The sequence below is a fragment of the Rana temporaria genome, chromosome 4 (genome assembly GCF_905171775.1).
Source record: "Rana temporaria chromosome 4, aRanTem1.1, whole genome shotgun sequence".
In the NCBI taxonomy this organism is placed as follows: domain Eukaryota; kingdom Metazoa; phylum Chordata; class Amphibia; order Anura; family Ranidae; genus Rana; species Rana temporaria.
Window position 1 is genome coordinate 244,408,436 of NC_053492.1, and position 22,836 is coordinate 244,431,271.

The 22,836-nt window shown below is 41.3% G+C and overlaps 1 protein-coding gene across 1 annotated transcript; it reads left to right on the top strand.

Annotated features, from left to right (window-relative positions):
• The first annotated feature begins 18,310 nt into the window (after positions 1-18,310).
• Positions 18,311-19,990, top strand: GJA10 (gap junction protein alpha 10). Its single transcript, XM_040347487.1, has one exon. The coding sequence runs from the start codon at positions 18,338-18,340 to the stop codon at positions 19,982-19,984; it is 1,647 nt and encodes a 548-aa protein (XP_040203421.1). The 5' UTR covers positions 18,311-18,337; the 3' UTR covers positions 19,985-19,990.
• Positions 19,991-22,836: the final 2,846 nt, after the last annotated feature.

Sequence of the window (22,836 nt, forward strand, 5' to 3'; positions counted from 1 at the left end):
TGTCAAATCGCATCTCAAATCGTTCCAAATCGTACCCAGTGTGAACCAGGGCTAAATGTCATACCTGGGGGGTGTGTATAGTATGCCTGTAAAATAGTGCATGTTTCCCGTGTTTAGAACTGTCCCTGCACAAAATGTCATTTCTAAAGGAAAAAAAGTATTTTAAAACTACTCGGGGCTATTAACCACTTGCTTACTGGGCACATATACCCCCTTCCTGCCCAGGCGAAATTTCAGCTTCCGGCACTGCATCGCTTTAACTGACTATTGTGCGGTCGTGTGTCGTGGCTCCCAAACAAAATTTACGTCCTTTTTTCCCCACAAATGGAGCTTTCTTTTGGTGGTATTTAATTGCCTCTGCGGTTTTTATTTTTTGTGCTATAAACAAAAAGGAGCGACAATTTTGAAAACAAAAACACAATATTTTTTACTTTTTGCTATAATAAATATCCCATTTAAAAAAAATAAATTTTTTTTTCTCAGTTTAGGCCGATACGTATTCTTCTACATATTTTTGGTAAAAAAAACGCAATAAGCGTAAAGTGACTGATTTGCGCAAAAGTTATAGCGCCTACAAAATAGGGGACATAATTATGATTTTTTTTATTATTATTTTTTTTTTTACTAGTAATGGCGGCGATTTGCAATTTTTATTGGGACTGCGACATTATGGCGGACACATCGGACACTTTTGACACATTTTTGGGACCATTCACATTTATACAGTGAACAGTGCTATAAATATGCACCGATTACTGTATAAATGTGACTGACAGGGAAGGGGTTAACACTAGGGGGCGAGGAAGGGGTTAAATGTGTACCCTGGGAGTGATTCTTACTGTGGGGGGAGGGGACAGACTGGGGGAGGTGACTGATCTGTGTCCCTATCTACAAGGGATAGGTCTCCACTCCCTGACAGGACGTGGATCTCTGTGATTACACACAGAGATCAACAGTCCTGCTCAGTTACTTGGCAATCGCGGGTGCCGAATACAGATCAAAGTCATTAAAAAAAACGTCAGGGTTTCCCCCCCCCCAGTCAATTACCAGACCCAAAGGGCCCTTTGGGTCTGGTATGAATATTAAGGGGAATCCCGAACCAAAAAAAAAAAGTATAGGGGTCCACCCTAAATTCCATATAAGGCCCTTAAGGTCTGGTATGGATATTAAGGGGAACCCCGTTCCATTTTTTAAAAAACGGGGCATGGTCACCCATCCACGTCTCTGGGTAACCCCCGCACGCCGGGGTTACCCACGCCGGGGTTACCCAATGACGTGGACGGGTGACCCCCGCCCCCTCTTACCACGTTACCAATTCACATGGGGGGTGGGATCTGGGGGTCCCCTTTGTTAAAGGGGGCTTCCAGATTCCGATAAGCCCCTCGCCCACAGAACCCCACAACCACTGGGCATGTGGCCTGGTACGGTTTAGGAGGGGGGGGCGCGCTCTCGTCACCTCTCTTTATCTGTGGCATGCCAGGTTGCGTGATCGCATAAGGGTCTGGTATGGATTTTTGGGGGGGACCCCACACCATTTTTTTTTCATTTTGGTGCGGGGTTCCCCTTAATATCCATACCAGACCTGAAGGGCCTGATATGGAATTTAGGGGGACCCCCACACTTTTATTTGGGGTTCCCATAAAATTCATACCAGACCCAAAGGGCCTGGTAATGGACTATGGGGGGGAACCCCTGCCATTTTTTCAATGACTTTGATCTGTATTGCCGGGACCCGATAATTCATGAATAGCCGTGAATAGTTTTAAATTCATTTTTTTCCTTTAGAAATTACATTTTGTGCAGGGACAGTTCTAAACATGGGAAACATGAACCTCTTTAAAAGCATGATTGGACACTGGCAAAAAAGGGGCATGCTTATATAACCCCACCATCTCTGTGACTCCAGTGTTTTTTCCTAGTGCGCTTAAGTAACAGACATCTCCTCTGAAGAAGTTGTTCCCTTTTTTACATTTCTCTTTATCCCTAGATATGTCTATCAAGATCTGACTCATCATTACCCTGGAATATTTAGAAATTTCCGGGTTCTGTACCCTCACCCTCACCATTGGGCTTTACCTGGCCGGTAGCACAAGTCCTGTATTAGGGTACAACAGCATTTCCAGTCTGAGGGAGGGTAGTGTTGGATAAACTAGCAGATTTATATATACTGACAAAGGCAGAGCAAATATGTACACGGAGCAAATTTCCTTGTTGCAGGAAATAAATTTGCTCAATTCCCTCATCAACACAGACAGTGTTGATGCAGGAATTCCTTCTTCCGGGCCATTATGTTGCAGCGTCAGTCTCCCGCCAGCTCTATGTCTGAGAGTGATGACATTATTGCTGATGGCCTAGTTCTTTGAGAAGAGAGCCATGACTGTCAGTCACGGCTCTCTACTATGTCCTTCTCAGTGCTCACTGGCGCATTTGGGTCAGAAGAGAACGAGAGCCGCTGGCTCCAGCTCTGAGCCATGCACTGAGAGGCTGAGCCAACTGCCACTCATTTATTTAGGTGGATCCCAACAATATGATCGGGATCCATCCAGAGCCTGGAGTGTCTCTGTGACATCAGCTGACAGTGGGTTTTAGCCGGGTGTTGGCTCATTTTGTGTCACAGGAGATCAACATTAAGTGCATTCCTGTGACCCAACCATCTAACTATTACATCTTCAGGACAGCTTGTTCAGTTGAAAAACAACAGACTTAACCACCAATAACTGTGCAGATACGGAATACAATTTAGAATTTGAGTGCCTCTTGGGGAAAACTCCCTCCCCCTTCTCTCTTTTAGCAAAATTTGCTCTCCTTTCTCTTTTTTTCTTTACTCTTTTTCATGTACATTTGCCCTTGCTTTAAGCATACTCTACTTTTGTATGCTTTTTTTCACTAATGTATGGTAATGAGGTCTTGTTCCTCCCCCACTTTGCTGATCTTGGTATTCTGTCCAATCTGAATAGACAATACCCTATCTCCAGTTAAACAAAGGCGTTGGGGTCTTTAGTGCCATTGCTTGGATTGCACCATAGGTTTCCATTCATGAGCTGTTCAATCACTATATATTCTCTCCTCCTGTTCTTACGGCTTTATTTTCGCTATATTTTGGAGTTTATTTCATTGTTGGAATCTTTGGATCTTACTAAAAGGTCTGGTCTCTGTGCAGGTGTTGCTATATGTGTTGTGCATGTGATGCATATGCGCCACCTTTTTTGTTATGCCTTTCTTTTTCAATAAAAATATAGTAAAAGAAAAACATCAGACTTAAAGGGGTTGTAAAGGTTCATTTTTTATTTTCTAAATAACTTCCTTTAAGCTAGTGCGTTGTTGGTTCACTTACCTTTTCCTTCGATTTCCCTTCTAAATGTTTTTTTTACTTTGTCTGAATTTCTCACTTCCTGTTTCTCCTCAGGAAGCTTGCCCCCATCATCCGAGCTGTTCTGGCTGGGGGTTAGTCAGCGCGCTCGCCCTTTCCCTTGGGACTACATCCCTGCGGGGAGATGCTGTGTTCACAGCCCCAGCCAGAACAGCTCTGATATTGGGAGCAAGCTTACTGAGGAGAAACAGGAAGTGAGAAATTCAGACAAAGCAAACAAAGAAAAAACACATTTAGAAGGGAAATCGAAGGAAAAGGTAAGTGAACCAACAATGCACTAGGACTAAAGGAACCTATTTAGAAAATAAAAAACAAACCTTTACAACCCCTTTAATGGCAGGATTACCAAGTGAAAGCTAAAGCTCAAAAAAGAAGACTATTGCAACCATCTAAGAATTGGTAAGCTGTAATGTAATAAATGTTTACTTTTGGCTTTAATACCACTTTAACTGCTCTAGCGCCATGGATAATGTAAAATCGTGTTTCCATGTACTTTGGGCCAGTTTAAGGCTAAAGAAAGCCTACAGTTCTTAGCACACAGTTGTGTACATAAGTACAGGAAGAGGGCCTTATTACCTTCAGCTTCCAGGGATGAAAAAACACTACATATCTCCTCTTTACCCTGTTCCTGAATCAGAAGTAGAACCCCCAAACCTCTTTTGAGGAAAGAACTGAGGAACACACATACTTTATCAGAAACAACAGAGGTTTTGGCCACAAATTATGGCTTCTCGAAGAATGTTTTTCATTGTCTATACCAGCCCTCAAAATTTCCACTCGCCTGCTAGCATTTGGCAAGTGGATTTAAGCTGGGGGCGAGTGATAACAGTTCTGCATGACCAACAGTCCAATCTGTGCCTACACTTAGAGCCACGCTGCGATTGGCGGCCGAAGAGGAAAGGTGCGTGCCCAGGAAAAGTAGTCGGGTGAGTCGCACACATGCAGAGCAGTACACAGGTGCTCTCCTTACAATTCTCGTTAAGCCATGGGACCTGATAGTATGACCTCTCTGAGCCTGGCTTCCCAACCTGACCAATGTAGCTGGAGAGCAGAGAGCAGGAAGAAACAAGTGAGCTGGAGGACTGTGATTATCACCACCCTGACAAGAGAGCGGCAGTATGCTGTGCGATGTCAGTGTGCGCTGTGTTGTGGTGTCAATGGCTATGCAGGTGTGCGAATCTCGGTGCTGGATTGTACTCCCTCCCACTGTGCTGCAGCTCCTCTCCTCACTGCCCGACAATCAAAGGGGGAAGTGGGGACATGCAAGTGTATAGCCGCACACAGGGGCTCCTGATTATGAGAGTAGGTAGAATAGGAGAGGGAGAGAGAGAGGAGGATGGATGGGGGTTGCAGAAGAGACAGCAAGAGAATGGGGGAAAATACCTGGTTCTAGAGAGAAGGCAGAGGAGGAGGAGGGAGTCTTGTACATAAGAAAAGGGAGAGCAATATTTGCAGAAGTAAAAAAGTCCATGTCCCTCTGGTTTGCCCCAGTGCCATGTCCCTCTGGTTTGCCCCACTGCCATGTCCCTCTGGTTTGCCCCAGTGCCATGTCCCTCTGGTTTTCCCCATTGCCATGTCCCTCTGGTTTTCCCCAGTGCCATGTCCCTCTGGTTTGCCCCAGTGCCATGTCCCTCTGGTTTGCCCCAGTGCCATGTCCCTCTGGTTTGCCCCAGTGCCCTGTCCCTCTGGTCTGCCTCAGTGCCCTGTACCATTTTGTTAAAGTTGTTGTTGGTAATATTTAATTGTGTAACTTGATTCGGCATAAAACATTTAACAGTGTCATTCCAAGAGATAATCTACAAGGGCGTTTTTAGGGGCGGGGCAGTGTATGGGTTAGGTGAGGCAACTGGTGGCGAGTAACACTTGAGGCCTGGCTAGAAGCTCAGGGCTTGAAATTTTGAGCCCTGGTCTATACGTTGCTGGACGTGGTGCAGACTAGTCTTTGCTAGTCTTTCCCGTGAACAAGTCTGATTGGACAAAACGTTGGGAGGAGGCGTACTGACGTCACCGCTAGTGAGGATACTCGTTCTGTTACCGGCCGGAACTTTTATGTTAGCAATGAGGTAGTGTATCCGCGCTAGAACTTTTATGTTGTCTTTTACCTTATATGCTGTAAGTGCATTACTTTTTTACTGATTAAACGTCTAAACGATGTTACACTATTGTGAGTTCTCTTCTACATGCTCGTGTATCGCCTGATTGCTTGTCTGAGGATCGCTCTGTGGAAAGCCTTCATCTGCTGCACACACTACATATGCTGTTTGCGATTGTTATTTCCAGGGCTCTGGTAAGGACCAGTGTGTACTGTGGTGGTGGTGTTTTGTACATGTCACACTGTCCGTTTACCAGTCACTGGGGGATGATATATGCAAGTGTTCCATACAGTATCACACTATTTTAGTTTATTTGTTTTTTCCTGGATACTCTGCTGGAGGACCATTGGGAAGATCGTTTTCAAGATTCTGATTCCCTGTGCAGCCCAGGTGTATGGCTACTTGCTTGGCTTGATCTCCAGATTTCCTTTTACTTTTGGATAGCTGTTTTTGAATTTGATTTTTCACAGAACTGATCACATTATCTGTTACACCACATTTTTTATATGAACTTTCTTCATTGGTTTCATCATTGGACTTTTTTATATGTATTTCTGTCCCTTATGATTGGATAAGACATATTTTATCACATATTAGTTAGCGCAACTCCACCTTTTTCTATTTCTTTGCTAGCAGCACCCAATTTTCCACAGCCAAAATAAGCTCCCATAGGCACTAAGAAGATGGCTAGGTCAGAACTTTTCCTATCAATGCACAAATTGAATATGCACTATATAAGGATTGGCCTAATCCCGAAAGGCTATTCACTCCTCTAAAGTTTTTTTTTTTGGAAGGATTTACCCCCTTCCTGGCCAGGAATTTTTTTGCGATACGGCACTGCGTCGCTCTAACTGACAATTGCGCGGTTGTGCGACACTGTATCCAAACAAAATGTATGTACTTTTTTCCCCATAAAAAGAGCTATCTTTTGGTGGTATTTGATCACCTCTATGGTTTTTATTTTTTTGTGCTATAAACAAAAAAAGAAACAATTTTGAAAAATATTTTGTACTTTCTGCTATAATAAATATCCCAAAAAATAAATAAATCTTCATCAGTTTAGGCCGATATGTATTCTCCTACATATTTTTGGTAAAATAATTGCAATAAGCATATATTAATTAGTTTGTGCAAAAGTTATAGTGTCTACAAAATGGCTACTTTCAGGGGTCCCCTCTCCTGTGGTCGCACCTTTTTTGCTTGCTAAAAAACTAAAGCCTTATGAAGTGAACAGGAAGGCTCTAGCACAGTTTTTTTTTGCCAGTGTCCAATCATCTGAAGGTAGCCTACATACAATATATCTATGGTCTATGAATACAAGTCCTATGTTCTGTACTCCAAGGTAGATCAAAATTCCCCCATTTCTGAAGCACAAAAAAAGATTTATTTTGGTAATATTGTGCAAAGGAAATTATTTTGCAGTCTAGAGACAAAAAATAGTAAAACATTTGAGCTAACAATTTTTTTATTTTAGAAATTACATATCTTACATGTACAGTATAGTACACAGGCTGAGTGTTCATAGACCTTGGGTTATGGTATACACCCCTGGGCAGTTCCCCTATAACCCTACCCAACTCTGGAGTATTCGGTTTTAGCTAGTGTCCTAAGTTTAAATCATGGACCTTCCCTAGAGAAATCACTTAACCTAACTAGTTTATTATTTTATTTTCAGTTTTTTCAATCAACTCTTCAATCAGCTTCTTCATTATCTTCTAATACCGCAATAGTAACAGTGTACCAGGATTGGTGCAACCTTGGTAAAACTTTGAGAGCCGTACCATAACCTCACAGTGTGGGGAAAGCCTGTTATGTTGCTTTAGGCAATTGGTTTTTAATGAGTGCTCGACCTTGGCATTTTGTGAAATTGGTCTAGTCAGCTGTAGGATGTTATACAGGTCCAGGGAGTATGCCCACTGTGAGAGGCGAAGCTTAGACACTATATAGGGCCCAGGTTCCTGGACAGGTAAGATGGGGTCATTCTGTATCTCTGACCCTTATGCCGCGTACACACGATCATTTTTCGGCATGAAAAAAAAATAGTTTTTCAGCATGTCCAAAAAACTATGTTTTTCCAACTTCATCATTAAAAACGACGTTGCCCAAACACCATCGTTTAAAAAAAATGATGAACAAAGCGCGGTGACGTACAACACGTACGATGGCACTCTAAAGGGGAAGTTCTATTCGCCTTTGGGCTGCTTTAGCTGATTCCGTGTTAGTAAAAGACGATTCACACTTTTTTGTCTGTTACAGCGTGATCAATGTGCTTACTCCATTATGAACGGTAGTTTTACGAGAACGAGCACTCCCGTCTCATAACTTGCTTCTGAGCATGCGCGGGTTTAAAACGTTGTTTTAGCCCACACATGATCATTTTTTACAACCCGAAAAATTACATTTTCAGAAGCCGAAAAATGATGTGTAGCCCACACACGATCATTTTAAATGACGTTTTTAAAAACGTCTTTTTTTTTCATGCCGAAAAATGATCGTGTGTATGCGGCATTACTGTCAAGACTGGGGCTATGTTTGCAATGTATTTACTGTTGCAAGTGGTAGGGGGCGCTAGTGATTAGAAATAAACATAATCAATAAAAATAATACAACAAATAATTATATCTAGTGACAGATGAAATAAAAAAAAAAATTTTATATATATTTTTTAGGGATATTTATTATAGCAAAAAGGAAAAAATATTGCATTTTTATAAAAATTGTCGCTCTATTTTTGTTTATAGCGCAAAAAATAAAAAGCGCAGAGGTGATCAAATACCACCAAAAGAATGCTCTATTTGTGGGGAAAAAAAAGACGCCAATTTTGTTTAGGAGCCACGTCGCACGACCGCGCAATTGTCAGTTAAAGCAATGCAGTGCCGAACCGCAAAAAGGGGCCAGGTCCCTAGATAGAACGTATCTCCTTGGTCATTAGGGGTGCAGCTTAGCACTAAGGTGTCACAATTAAAAACATTTCAATTTAGGTTGGCGCGGAATTATATCCTATCTAATCTATTTACTGTACAGTGTAAAACTTTTCAAACGTGGTGATAAAAATTCAACCACTCAGAGCTTAATCTCAGCTGGATGATCAGGTTTTTTCAACGTGTCACTGGTCACACACTTTAATGGCACTTCTGCCTAGAGCCCTTATAAAGGTACTCAAACGCTTCCTCTCATCCTTTTGCAGAGGGGACTTCGCCACAAGACGGTACACAACCAAGTTACTGGGCATTTCTTCTGGACACACTTGCCCTATATAGAGCACCCCACTTCATGAGTGTCCCACGGGGGCATATGCTTACCTGTAGCTTTGTGGGGAGCCAAGGCAAAAAACGTACACAGGCATTTGATAATAACAGAAGTACAGCACTATGTGGGGTAAGACGCTGCTCAAAACTGACCCAGTGCTTCAGATGTGGATATGGCTGTGTATGGCCTTAGTCAGTGCTGCTCCGACCATGACCCCTGACATGTTTCGCCCTGCTTGGTCACAGAGTTGACAAAGGTAAAAAAAAAAGAGACTGATGGTGTGGATGATGTGAATAATGAAGGATAGACGGATGATAACATTTTTATATGTAAATGCACAAGATATCACAGAGAGGGGATGTCAAGAAACATTTTTTTTTTCATTTGTTTTTTAATTTTTTTTATTGTTACACATGGTGAAATCCCATACATGACAGCTGGAAACTGACGGTGAAAAACCTTAGTTTTACAGCTTTTACATACCACATTTATGCAAGTGTAGCAGCGGTTATGAGTATTTGAGGTTAGAAGTGATTTTCAGAGATAACCTCAGGAGATCCTCCCAAATGCCCACAATGCATGAAAAAAGTAAATGATTAACTATTTCAGCCATGCTGTGAGAGAGCAGTGTGTTTGTAGATAGCTATCTTATTTTGTGTGTTTTCACTATGGATCCCATCATAGCATGTGTGATTTTGCTGTTACTGAGGCTCCGAAGACAGAAAATTGCATAAGGGGACCAGAGTTTGGCGCTACTGGACTCATCCATTAATGCAGGCAACAGCAGCATGTGGAGAAATTTGTATTTATTTTTTTCAAAATTTTTATCAGAATTTTTTTCACCTTTAAAAAGCATATAAATGGCAAACACGCATAAACACTGTTTACTATGGTTACAAGCATTTGGTGTTTGAAATGCCGTTAAACTACAGTCCTGACCACGATTTTTCTGCTTTCAAAAAAATGCCTGTGACCTCAACTGCCTCTAAATTACTATAAATGACTGAGTGTACATGTTCACATAAGGTAACATAGAGTTGCTGGAAAAAACCTCCTAAATTTCAGTTTACCAACTGTAGTGTACATGAGGCCTTAGACTCCTATACACCGGAAGCTGCAGCTTCACACAACGTGCTTGCTAATGCAGATAGAGAAGAGTTCAGGGGTTGCTGAAAAAAAAAATGCCCAACTTCTCCTAAACTTCAGTTTAGCAACTGTAGTGTATGTAGCATTACCCCCAGTGGAGCTGCTGGATTTTTGGGCGGTGTGTTACCTCGTGGCTCCTCCAAAATTCCTAGGGGTGAATGATGCGTATTGCATGTAGTAGAAGTAAAGGAATGTCCAGAGAGGTGCTCTTTGCTGTGCTCTTTATTACACAGTAAATTTGTGGTGAGGAAAGTAATGCTGAAGAAGATAGGAGAATAGCAGATTCAGGCGTAATGATAGGAAACAGTCCTTCTCCCAAACTTAACACTTCTTTGCACCACTCCCGCCGGAATGGGTTTAGTGTACCCGGACAGGTCTCTCTCACTGACCTGACAGCCGGAGTATCACTCTGACAATTATAGGATAAAGTCTCTGCCACAGACCCTCCTTGGTGAACTTGAACTTGGGAGAAAGTCTCTGCCACAGACCCTCCTCGGTGAGCCTCAGAAAGATACCTCTGCCACAGGTCCCCTCTGGCTTGAATTCTTGGAGATATGCCTCCTTAATTGAGTTACATCTGGATCTCCTTCAACTTGTCGCCCAGGTACCGACCGACAGGTGATCAGTCCCTCGGTGACCTGCTACCTCGATCCCCGTTGGTTTGTCCAGGCCCTTTTGGACCGCCAGCCTCTCAATGCCCTCAGACTGACTCCCCACCGAACAGCAGTACTGCCTGGGATCTTCAAAATTGGGAACCCAGTCACTCACTGGGTCCCTGTCGCTGTTCAGATGCTCCGGGTCAGCATGGCCCCGGAACCAGGAACACCGCGTGGCACGCACGCCCCGGCAAGGTAGGCCGGGGCGCCGTGATGTGGCCACACTAAAGGTGGGTGCCACACTGGACGAAGAAGACCCAGAACCAATGGCGTCTGCCCCATAAATACCCCTCCCCAGTATGCACAGCGAGGACAAACCCCTGTGATTTGCTGCTGGGAAAGAGCACCCAAACCTTGACTCCACTGCTGCCACCTGCAGCACCGGGGCTGGAAGAACACCCCAGTACAGCAGAATGGACTCACAGCACAGCCAAACTGAGACAGAGACCGCATTTTGCTACTAACAATCTGGATCAGAGTTTAACTACACTCTGCTCTACCCTTAAATTTAGCTAGCACCAGTACTATAAAGTACATAGGCGCTACATGTACATGAGGCCTTAGACTCCTATACACCTGAAGCTGCAGCTTCACACAACGTGCTTGCTAATGCTCACTTTTGGAGTGTGCAAAAACGTTTGCATTATCGCATTTGAGTTTCCTCTGTCTCATCATGCCTGTTTGGGTACAAAGAGACCTGCAACATCTAAAAAGAACAAATGTAATGGTCAATCTAAGGCGAATGGGTTACTTTAGAAAAGATTTTCACTCCTCTAAACTTCATTGTCAAAATCTATCTAGTGGAAAAAGACTTCAATAAAAAGTGGCCTGTTTCTGTAGTTGATCTTGCCATCCCAGCCTTAAATAAACATCTCTCTGTACCAGGTTAACAGTAGAAAAAAAACATGCTGCAAGAATACTAAAAACAGCTGGCAATAACAATTAGACCAAAGTTGTAAAAAATGTATTCAATAAATAAAATTGCCATGCTAATGTATGTCCATATTGAAATAAATAAAACAAACATACATTCCATAACATAATGTAATCATAACAGTCCCAAAGTGATCAATGTGAAGATAATGATTTAAGAATAGTGACTTTTCATCATCCATTCCAAAACATCAGTGTTGTGCCACCAACTTAAGTGAAAAAGAGACTCTTCCCAGAGTAAGCGGGGGAGCCAATCAGCAGGTCCGGCGGACTCAATGTCTGCCGGCCGCCCGCGATCTTTCCTGCAGAGACAGAATGGGGATTTGCCTGTGTAAACAAGGCAGATCTCCGTTCTGACAGGAGATGGCCCAGGATCTTGTCTTCCTGCTGTGCAGGAAAAGGGATCTGTGTGTTTTTCCAGGCAGTTCATCCCCCACACAGTTAGAAACACACTGAGGAAACATTTAACCACTTTATCCCTGGACCATTTTGCTGGTCAAAAACCGGGGCACTTTTTGCGATCCGCCACTGTGTCGCTTTACCTGACAATTGCGCGGTTGTGCGACGTGGCTCCCAAACAAAATTGATGTCCTTTTTTTTCCCCACAAATAAAGCTTTCTTTTAGTGGTATTTGATCACCTCTGCGTTTTTTTTTTTTGCTCTAAAAACAAAAATAGTGCGTCAATTTTGAAAAAAAGCAATATTTTTTCCTTTTTGCTATAATAAATATCCCCCAAAAATATATAAAAAAAATGTTTTTCCTCAGTTTAGGCCAATATGTATTCTTCTACATACTTTGGTAAAAAAAATCGCAATAAACATTTATTAAATGGTTTGCGCAAAAGTTATAGCGTCTACAAAATAGGGGATAGTTTTATGGCATTTTTATTAATAATTTTTTGTTTACCAGTAATGACGGCGATCAGCGATTTTTATCGTCACTGCGATATTATGATGGACACATCGGACACTTTTGACACCATTTTGGGACCACTGTTAACCTGTAGGGGGCACTGAAGGGGTTAAGTGTGACCTTTTGAGTGATTCTTACTGTGAGGGGGCGTGGCTTGCCGTGTCACGTCACTGATCGCTGTTCCCGATGACAGGGAACATGATCAGTGACAATGTCACTAGGCAGAACGGGGAGATGTTGTGTTTACACACAACATCTCCCCGTTCTTTAGCTCTGTGACCCGATCCCGGGACACCGGCGTCGATCAGGTCCGTGGGTTCCGCGGGCGTGGTCACGGAGCTCGCGGCAGGGTTGCCGTCGGCGGCGCGCGACCACATTTAAAGGGGACGTATCTGTACGCCTTTTTGCCTGTCCGTGCCATTTTGTCAACGTAAAAGTGCGTGCGCTGGTCAGAAAGTGGTTAAGCCCTTGATCGCCCCTAATGTTAAACTCTTCTCCTCTTCTCTGCCAGTGTCATTAGTACAATGTCAGTGCATAATTTTAGCACTGATCATTGTACTAATGTCACTGATTCCAAAAAGAGTGTCAAAAATGTCAGCTAGGTGTCCGATCTGTCTGCCCCAATGTTGCAGTCCCGCTAAACATCACTAATCACAGCCATTACTAGTAAAAAAATTATAAAAATTACATAAATCTTCCTCCTTATTTGTAAACACTATAACTTTTGTGCAAATCAATCAATATACGCTTATTTTTTTAATTTTTTTTTTTACCAAAAATAAGTAGCAAAATACACATTGTCCTAAATTTATGAAGAAATTCGATTTTTTTATTGGGTATGTTTTATAGCAGAAAGTAAAAAATATATATTTTTTTCAAAATTGTCTGTCTTTTTTTGTTTATAGCGAAAAAAATTAAAACCGCAGAGGTGATCAAATACCATCAAAAGAAATCTCTATTTGTGGGGAAAAAGGACATATGTATTACTTGGGTACAGCTTTGCACGATTGTGCAATTGTCAGTTAAAGTAACGCAGTGCCGAATGCAAAAAATTACCTGGTCAGAAAGGGGGTAAATCCTTCTGGTTAAAGGGTTTTTAAACCACGTGTTGTCTTGGCTCTCTTTCTACGTGCCCACGGGATGTCTTCTCCGGTTTGATGAGATACCAGTATGAGGAACCATGTGGATCTGCAGGTTGTGTATAGTCACCAGATGAATCTATTTACCATTTAATATACGCACATGTGACTCTTTTCTTTATAAGAGTCCACTTATGCCCTGTACACACGATCGGTTCATCCGATGAAAACGGACCGATGGATTTTTTCATCACATATCCGATGAAGCTGACTTTCATCAGTTGTGCCTAAACACCATCAGTTAAAAAAACGTCCGTGTCAGAACGCGGTGACATAAAACACAACAACGTGCTGAGAAAAATTAAGTTCAATGCTTCCGAGCATGCGTCGACTTTATTCTGAGCATGCATTGATTTTTAACCGATGGAATTCCCCACAGACGATAGTTTTTTTCTATCGGTTTTTTATCCATATGAACATTTTAAAACAGGTTCTACGTTTTTTCACCGATGGGAAAAAACGATGGGGCCCACACACGACAAAGGTCCAACCGTGTGTATGGGGCTTTACAGTTAAAATCACAGAAATGTGTGCAGTAGATCGTGACCAAGGGGTCACATGGTTATACAACGTTATCAAATCTGAACTTCCGGTCTCGGCCGTGGCCGGAGGTGACGTCACCAGACTCCCTCTGACACGTTGCATCACTGACACGTATAGTGTGATTCACTGTGATTTATTTTCTTTGTGTACATTTATTGTGCTGAGTCTATTTACATGGTAACCTGCTTTTATATGTTCTATGGATATTTATTTATTTATTTTTGGTTTGATGTTTTCCCACAAATGATATATGATACTAGGGATTTGTTTGCGGTTACATTTTTGCTATATTCACTTTATTACCTCATAGATGGAGCGCCTTCCCATTTATTTGAATTTTGGTTTATAGATATGTGGTGACACTATATTGATTGGCTGCTCTCTCCAAAATTGATTTAATACTGCAATTTTTTTTTGCACATAGTTTCATTCACACATTATTTTCATTACACTCACTCGGTAGCGGATTTGTTTTCCAGACTTTACCTGTAGTCTGTTCTTGTTATAATTTGAATGGAGTGGAGGGGGAGGAATTTTGGTTTCAGTTCTTAAAAATGCATGTATTCCAAATAAATCAGCAATGGCAGCACCCATTTATCCATAAATACCTAGTTTATCCATTACTGGTGTCTATTTGTCTTTAGTAAATCAACCCCTATGCCTGTAATGGTGTGACAGAATAAACGTTTACATTGATTGGCTATAATTTATTTTGTTATGAGGATCGTTTTAAAGCATGTATTGACTTTCTAAAATATAGTGTTGTAATATACCAGGTCATACAGTATATAAGGGTCATAATGATTCATGATATCACATCTACAGGCCCATAACCCCACACATGCACATGTGTTGCGGGGGGGTATGATGAAAAGGGCTTGTCTGCCACTGGCCTGTTACTCCAATTACACAACTGGCCAAGCAAGAGGTTTATACTATTGTATAGAACCGAGCCACTAAGAAAGAGTATAGTGACCACACAATCCTATGTACCAGCGACGTGCAGTGAGGTCAGTGGCTGGCGAGGCACTGTCTAGTATTAGAGCCAGACACACACAGGTTACATATTCACAAGTTACGTATTCGATTCTCATTATGTAGGTGATTGAAGTTGCATCATTTTATGTTTTAGGGTGTCTGGTAAAAATATATATATATATATATTTATGTTATAATATATAGCATAATAATATATTATTTAGCTTGATTAAAAAAAGTACCTTTTTAGCAGCAGCAGCAACAGATTCTCCCTCTTAACTGTGTAAACCTTATACCCATAAACCCATGTTTTTTCCTTGTAGTTAAGAGGGCTGGGCTGGAAGGGAGCATTTGTCTTTTAAAACACATGCCTCTTTCTATGACACTGCAGTTAGAGGAGAGTCTTCACTGCAGCATTTTTATTGGACAGCTTGGACCAATGGTGCCATTCAAGCTGTCCATTGAGCTCAGTGCCTCTGACAAGAAGTCAGAGGCACTGTGAGCTCATCCTCTCAGTCTGCTGCAAACAGCATGTGCCAGCTTGTATTTAAACTAGCCGTGCTGTATGTAGCTTCTGACAGGCTGCGTAAGGAGCCCCAAATAGATTCTAAGAGCCCCAAATTTTGACAAGTGATGGGGTAGGACTTTGGCTAAATTTGGGGTCTTTGTGACCCCAAGTCACAGAGCAACAACCCATGAAGCTCGATCGTTTTTTTTATATGTTCACGACAGGTGAGGTTCTGCCTCCCCTGACCGCACATCCCTGCTATGTACAAGGCCTAGTGTTGTAATCTATGTGGCTTCATGTACTGTGCTATAACATGAAGAAGATCTCCACTGTAGGAAGAACAACATGAATACAATACCATATCATGGGGACAACGCATAAGTTACTTCATGTGTCATATGCTTTACTAAGAATGGTATTTTTTCTTTTTTTTAACAATTCTTAAATGGTAGATAACTGCATAGCTCCCAACTGTCCCTGATTTTGAGGGGCTGTCCCTTATTTGGAACAAAGTCCCTCTGTCTATCTTTGTCCCTCACTTTGGTCTGATCTATATAGTTGTATATAAAATGCACTATTTTCAAAATGTGTTTCCCAATGCTAAACCTTTCATCCAATTTTTAATTGCTGCATTTGTAAATTTTAAAAGTCAGTATAAAGGAATAGTAGTGGTAAAAAAAAAAGCACTTGTGGGTATAACTAATCTTTTTTTTTTTTGTATAATTGTCCTTTAGGGCGGAATGGCAGTTGGTGTGTCCTATGCCTACGTACTTTTGCTAATAGGTGTCCCTCGTTCCCATCTCAAAAAGTTGGGAGGTATGTAACTGGAACTGTGTTCTATAACCCTACCAGCTTTAGGCACAGTGAGTACATCTGGTAATGCCCAAATGTGATGGATTTGATTCCCAGCTAGATGAAGCCTTAGCAGCTAGAACTCCTGAGCCATCCATGTAAATATTCAAAGACAAATACAGCCTAAATATAATCAAAGTAATACATGCATAAGCAACCTACAAATGTTTTGCATGTAAAATAGTACATTAAGTATCCTGTATAATACACCACTGTTAAGGTATATCTATGCAGTAAAAAACAAACAAATCATGCATAAACATTTCCAATAAGGCCTAGTTATCAAAGAAGTTTATTAGAAATATCATATACATAGACCAAGATAGATGGTGCCTTTACAAAAAAAAACATTCCCGAAACATGGAGCCATTTATGAAAATGAGGCCTATGCCACAAAGAAGACTAGGTCAGTTTTAGGTCAAGGGCACTCACTACCACCCTAATCTTCAGAAGCCAATAACTAACACACAATTCCAAAGAGCTTCTCACATGTGGTACAGGAGGGTGTGCTTTCTGTAGTATATGCTGTTCAAATCTCCCTCTACTTGATGTATCATCAGATTTATACTTTACGGTGCAGATGTGAATCTGAATAATGACTGTGAAAAAATGTTTAGCTATATCAGGTTTTCTGTATCTGAGAGGTAGGAAAGTTTTAACAGTGGTTATATTGGGGAGTATCTTCGTTTGGAAACAGGTAAGCAAAAGGGGTTCCGGTATAAACAGATTACCGCCAAATTTACCAGGCATAATGCTCAACTACACTATATTACCAAAAGTATTACCAAAAGTATTGACTTTAAATTGAACTTGAACTTTAATGGCATACCAGTCTTAGTCCGTAGGGTTCAATATTGAGTTGGCCCCCTGTTCTAGGTTTAGGAATGTGTCTATGGGAATGTTTGACCATTCTTCCAGAAACGCATTTGTAAGGTCAGGCACTGATATGGATGAGAGGGCCTGGCTCTCAGTCTCCGCTCTAATTCATCCTAAAGGTGTTCTATCGGGTTGAAGTGGGGACTGTGTAGGCCAGTCAAGTTCCTCCACCCCAAACTCACTCATCCATGTCTTTATGGACCTTGCTTTGTGCACTGATTCCAAATCATTTGGTGGAGGCGGGGATTATGGTGTGGTGTTGTTTTTCAGTGGTTGGGCTTGGTCCCTTAGTTCCAGTGAAGAGAACTCTTAAGGCGTCAGCATACCAAGGCATTTTGGACAATTTCATGCTCCCAACTTTGTGGGAACGGTTTGGGGATGTCCCCTTCCTGTTCCAACATGACTGCACACCAGTGCACAAAGCAAGGTCCATGAAGACATGTATGAGCGAGTTTGGGGTGAATTAGAGCAGAGACTGCGAGCCAGGCCTTCTCATCCAACAATAGTGCCTGACCTCACAAATGCACTTCTGGAAGAATGGTCAAACATTCCCATAGATACAGTCCTAAACCTTGTGGGCAGCCTTCCCAGAAGAGTTGAAGCTGTTATAGCTGCAAAGGGTGGGCCAACTCAATATTGAACCCTACGGACTAAGACTAGGATGCCATTAAGGTCATGTGCGTGAAAAGGCAGGCGTCCCAATACCTTTGGTAATATAGTGTATGTCTAGATGAGAAACGAAAGCATTGGCTATCTACTGTATGCATTGTACATCGATTTTCAGTCTTGACCTTAATTACATTACAGCAGCAACAGAGCTAAAAAGTTACCACATATTGGCTTTATAAATGTTATCACATGATCCTAGAGTTGTCAGTATATAATGGTCTTGGAAAACGTTAAATAACCAGGGCCCACATGCAAATGTTATAAAATTACAGTGCAGTTCACTGCCTGAACCCATGTTGTCCTTTTCAAATATCTCTTAAAAACCAAGTTTTACATTTTACATGACAAATTATGTTCTCATAGTAGGTAAAGTGATCTATTAAAATTGTGTTACAGGCATGAGAACGTGAAAATGGGTGACTGGAACCTTCTGGGAAGCATTCTGGAAGAGGTTCACATTCATTCCACCATAGTGGGAAAGATCTGGCTCACCATCCTCTTCATATTTCGAATGCTGGTGCTAGGAGTGGCTGCAGAAGATGTTTGGGATGATGAACAAGAAGAATTTATTTGCAACACAGAACAGCCTGGATGCAGGAATGTCTGCTATGATCAAGCATTTCCTATCTCGCTTATTAGGTATTGGGTGTTGCAGATAATTTTTGTGTCCTCCCCATCCCTAGTTTACATGGGACATGCACTTTATAGATTGAGGGCCCTGGAGAAAGAGAGACAGAGAAAAAAGGCCCAAATCAGGGCAGAGCTGGAACAGCTAGAGACAGTTATTGATGAACACAGAAGACTGGAGAAGGAGCTGAGAAAGTTAGAGGAACAAAAGAAGGTGAATAAGGCTCCCCTTAGAGGTTCACTTCTAAGGACCTATGTGCTGCATATCCTTACCAGATCCGTTGTAGAAGTTGGCTTTATGGTGGGACAGTTCTTGCTCTATGGGTTTGATCTTAACCCACTTTACAAATGTTCACGCTTTCCTTGCCCCAATATTGTAGACTGTTTCGTATCCAGGCCAACAGAAAAAACAATCTTTATGGTTTTCATGCATAGCATTGCTGCTGTGTCATTGTTTCTAAATATTTTAGAAATCTTTCATCTTGGTATTAAGAAGATCAAACAAGGACTTTATGGAAAACATCTTTCAGAGGTCACAGAAGATGAAATAAGCATTTGCAAGTCCAAAAAGAACTCTGTGCAGCAGGTTTGCATGTTGAGTAATTCTTCTCCAAACAAGATTATACCTTTGTCTTCGAGTAGTTATAAGCTGATTCCTGACCAACAAATGGACTCTGTTGGATTACCTGCCTATCTTCCACCGACTCCGGGATTTAAGGAAGTACAAATGATTAATGACCAAGGTCAATATGGTAAGATTATAGCCACTGAAAAGCATAGGAGGAGTGTGGATCATCTTAACACTGATCAGCACAGTGGACAGATCAACATGCACTGTAAACAAGAGTCTAGATATGTGGACCGTCAGAGAATGATCAATCACATTGATCAATACCATGGACAAATTTTGAACAGGACTCTGCCTGATCAGCATCTTGCAGAGCAACGGGAAGAACAGCATGTCTCTGCATTACAAAAGAGAAATCTCTCCTCAAGCAGCGAGGACTCACATAAGAAATCTCAGCGCAATAGCTTTTTGGGGTCCAAGAGCTGCATTAAAAGCCATCAATCTTTAGACCAAGCAAGGCACAGTACAGCACACCCTTTGAGATCATGCCTCCATTCCAGCCATATGGAGCTGCCATCTGCTTTGCGCAAATACAGCAGAGTCAGTAGCTGCAGGGACTTTGCTGAAGACCGAAGTGATTCTGCAGATAGTGGACACCGGAAAGTCAGCTCCACTTCCAGAGGGCTCTCAGAAAGCAGGCTGGCTAGTGATCCAGATAGTTCTGACTCAAGGAACGGCTCAGGATCTGAATCAAGGAGACGAGAAGAAAGCATTACTCCTCCTCCTCCATCTGGGCGCAGAATGTCAATGGCAAGTAGAGGCAGACAGTCAGTGGTTTATCCACTTTACAGACTATTGGTGTAGTTTAGATCCCCCCTTATATGTACATATGCTATAAATATGTAGCATCACTAGAGATAACAACACTATTGTCTGGTGGTAGGCAGTAATTATATGGAATACATTTAAGGCATAGATAATATAGTATAGTATGATAGTAAATGCATAATTAGACAATATTGTTCAGAACATTTAAGAAAGCATTAACCACTGAAGAAAAGTCATCTTTTTATAACTACAACATAGTTTATTAATCCAAAAAGTCTAAATGAAGCAGACACTGCTTAGTTACTGCATAAGGGGCTCTGCTTTCTTCTTGCAGGCCTCTTCCTGTGTCCACATTGGATCTTAGGCTTGCCTGCAATAGAGGAACTAGTGGAAGGACAGGAGAGGCAGTTCTTCAAAAGAGTAAGTTATGGTCAAAATCTTACATGAAGCCTTACATACTAAAGTATAACTCCACATTTTCCTAATTGTTATATTATAAGCTAGGGTATAAAAATTTACTTTGCAAATGGTACTTATTACCATTTAACAAGTCAAAGTATGTAATCACTATACACCAATTTGCTGCTAGATCAGTGAATCAATAAGTGCATAAAAACATATATACAGAGAATGAAAAGGTGCACTTATTGGCACAAACATGTGGAAAGGGCACAATCTCATCCCACAATCTGGAAGAAAATTGTCTCAATTTTTTTTTTCATTCTGACTTTAAAGGCTACTGAAAGTACTGAAAAACAGAACTATTCATCACATTTTTAAATGTTCGTTGCACAAATAGTTTATAGAATAGTTGTATTGGATTACATGTATCGAATGTTTCTCCGCATCAACAAGCAAAGTTTACACATGTCAGTGATAGTTTTTTTGAATGCCTTTTGTGAAGTTGCACACTTTAACCTTCCTGGCGGTGTTCACGAGACTGACTCGGGGTTAGATTTTCCTGCTACGATCGGTAACCCCGAGTCAGTCTCGGCCTACCTCGCTGAATCCACAGGCACTTTTTACTTACCTTGTCCCTGGATCCAGCGATGCCACCGCGCTGTGTGAGCGAGCGGGACCTCGCTCGATTCACACAGTGCCTCCGTGTGACGCCGATCTCCGTTCCCTGCGACGTTACGACGCACGGGGACGGAGAACGGCGCCAAATTCAAAAACTTAAACAAACACATTACATACAGTATACTGTAATCTTATAGATTACAGTACTGTATGTAAAAAAAACACACACCCCCTGTCCCTAGTGGTCTGTCCTGTGTCATGCATGTCATTTTATATAATAAAAACGTTTCTTTCTCCCTGCAAACTGTAGATTGTCCATAGCAACCAAAAGTGTCCCTTTATGTCAAAAATAGTTTTAGATCAGCTAAAAAACAGCGATAATAAATTATAATCACTTGCAGAAATGTGCGATAGCGATTTGTGGGGAAATTCGTCATAAAAAAATAAAAATAATGACAGCAACAATTCTGCAACTGAGCAAATTTCAGTGATTTTAATTTGATTACATTATTGAATAATTTTTATTATAATTATATTATTATTTGTTATAATTATTTATAATTATTTATTATATTATAATTTATAATTTTGTTTTTAAAAAAATGTCATACCCGGGATGCCTATTAGAATCTTGTTTGGTCAGATTTAAGTGAGTTATTTCTAAAAATTACAGACCTACAATATAAAACGCCAAATTTCCTTGCAAATAATGGTACCGCTTTCAGCATGTTTTTTCTGAAAGAATCATACCGCCAGGGAGGTTAAGAGAATATTAAGTCCGATTCACTGAGCTGTTAAAGCACACAACTAAGCAACCCACCTCCTTTGCTTCTAGGGGGCAAATAGAACAGGAGTAAGATTTGCCATATAATGAACCTTTCTGGTTTTACAGCCACCTGGAAGACTTTTTATAAATGTCAGAAGCTGCATGGGTAAAGGAAAATAAGTGCTTTAAAATTGCCCCGATGCTGCAAGTTTAGCGCATAATTTATTTATGTCTGGAATGCGAGTCATGCTTTAAGATTGTTACAAAACTATTAATACAAACTTTTGCACAGTGCATTTTTGGGCAGGAATTTAAAATTTGTAAAAACAATTACTTAAGTGCTTTTGCCCATTTTTTCTAATGGAAACAGTGTGATTTTTAATTGGTTACAGGCCCCTTTTTAGGCTTCATTTCCATGGATGTTTTACAGCCACTTTTCTGAGCGTTTTTTGCAGCTTAAAAACGGCTCTCCATGTTAGTCTATGGCCTCATGCCCAACATGACGTTTTTGAGCTGTAGATCGCTGAGCCGTTTTTAAGCTGCAAAAAAAAACCCAGGACCAGTGCGTTCTGAAGCTCCAGTGTTAGAGCTGTAAAAATGCCAGATGTTAAAAAACGCTCAAAATCGCGCAAAAACACTACCGCTGCGTTTTTGAGCTCCAGCTCAAAAAAAAAACAAAAAAAAACATGGACAGGCGTTTTTAAGCTGTAAAAAAGGCTAAAAAAAGTGGCTGTAAAAACGTCCATGGAAATGAAGCCTTATAGTATGCTTCTCTTCTTAACATAACACTATATTCGTTTTTCTGCTTATTTATAAACAATCTGTCTATACACTAATGTGGCCAAAAAAATCAGTATAGAAGGACCCATAAATTCTATTATAAGAATCTGCAAAAAGTACCTGTTACAGCATGTTGAGTGCTTAGGCATGTGCTGATTTTCCCTACTGCCCAGGCATCCCCTTTGTTGCCCCCTCCACCCTGCAGTGCTGCTGGCTTCCCTCCTCTCCTCTCCCCCCAGCTGCTTTGGGGGGATGTTTCAGGAAGGAGAGCGTGGGAAGGGGCTAGTAATCATATAATTTACCAATAAATACAGAAAAAAGG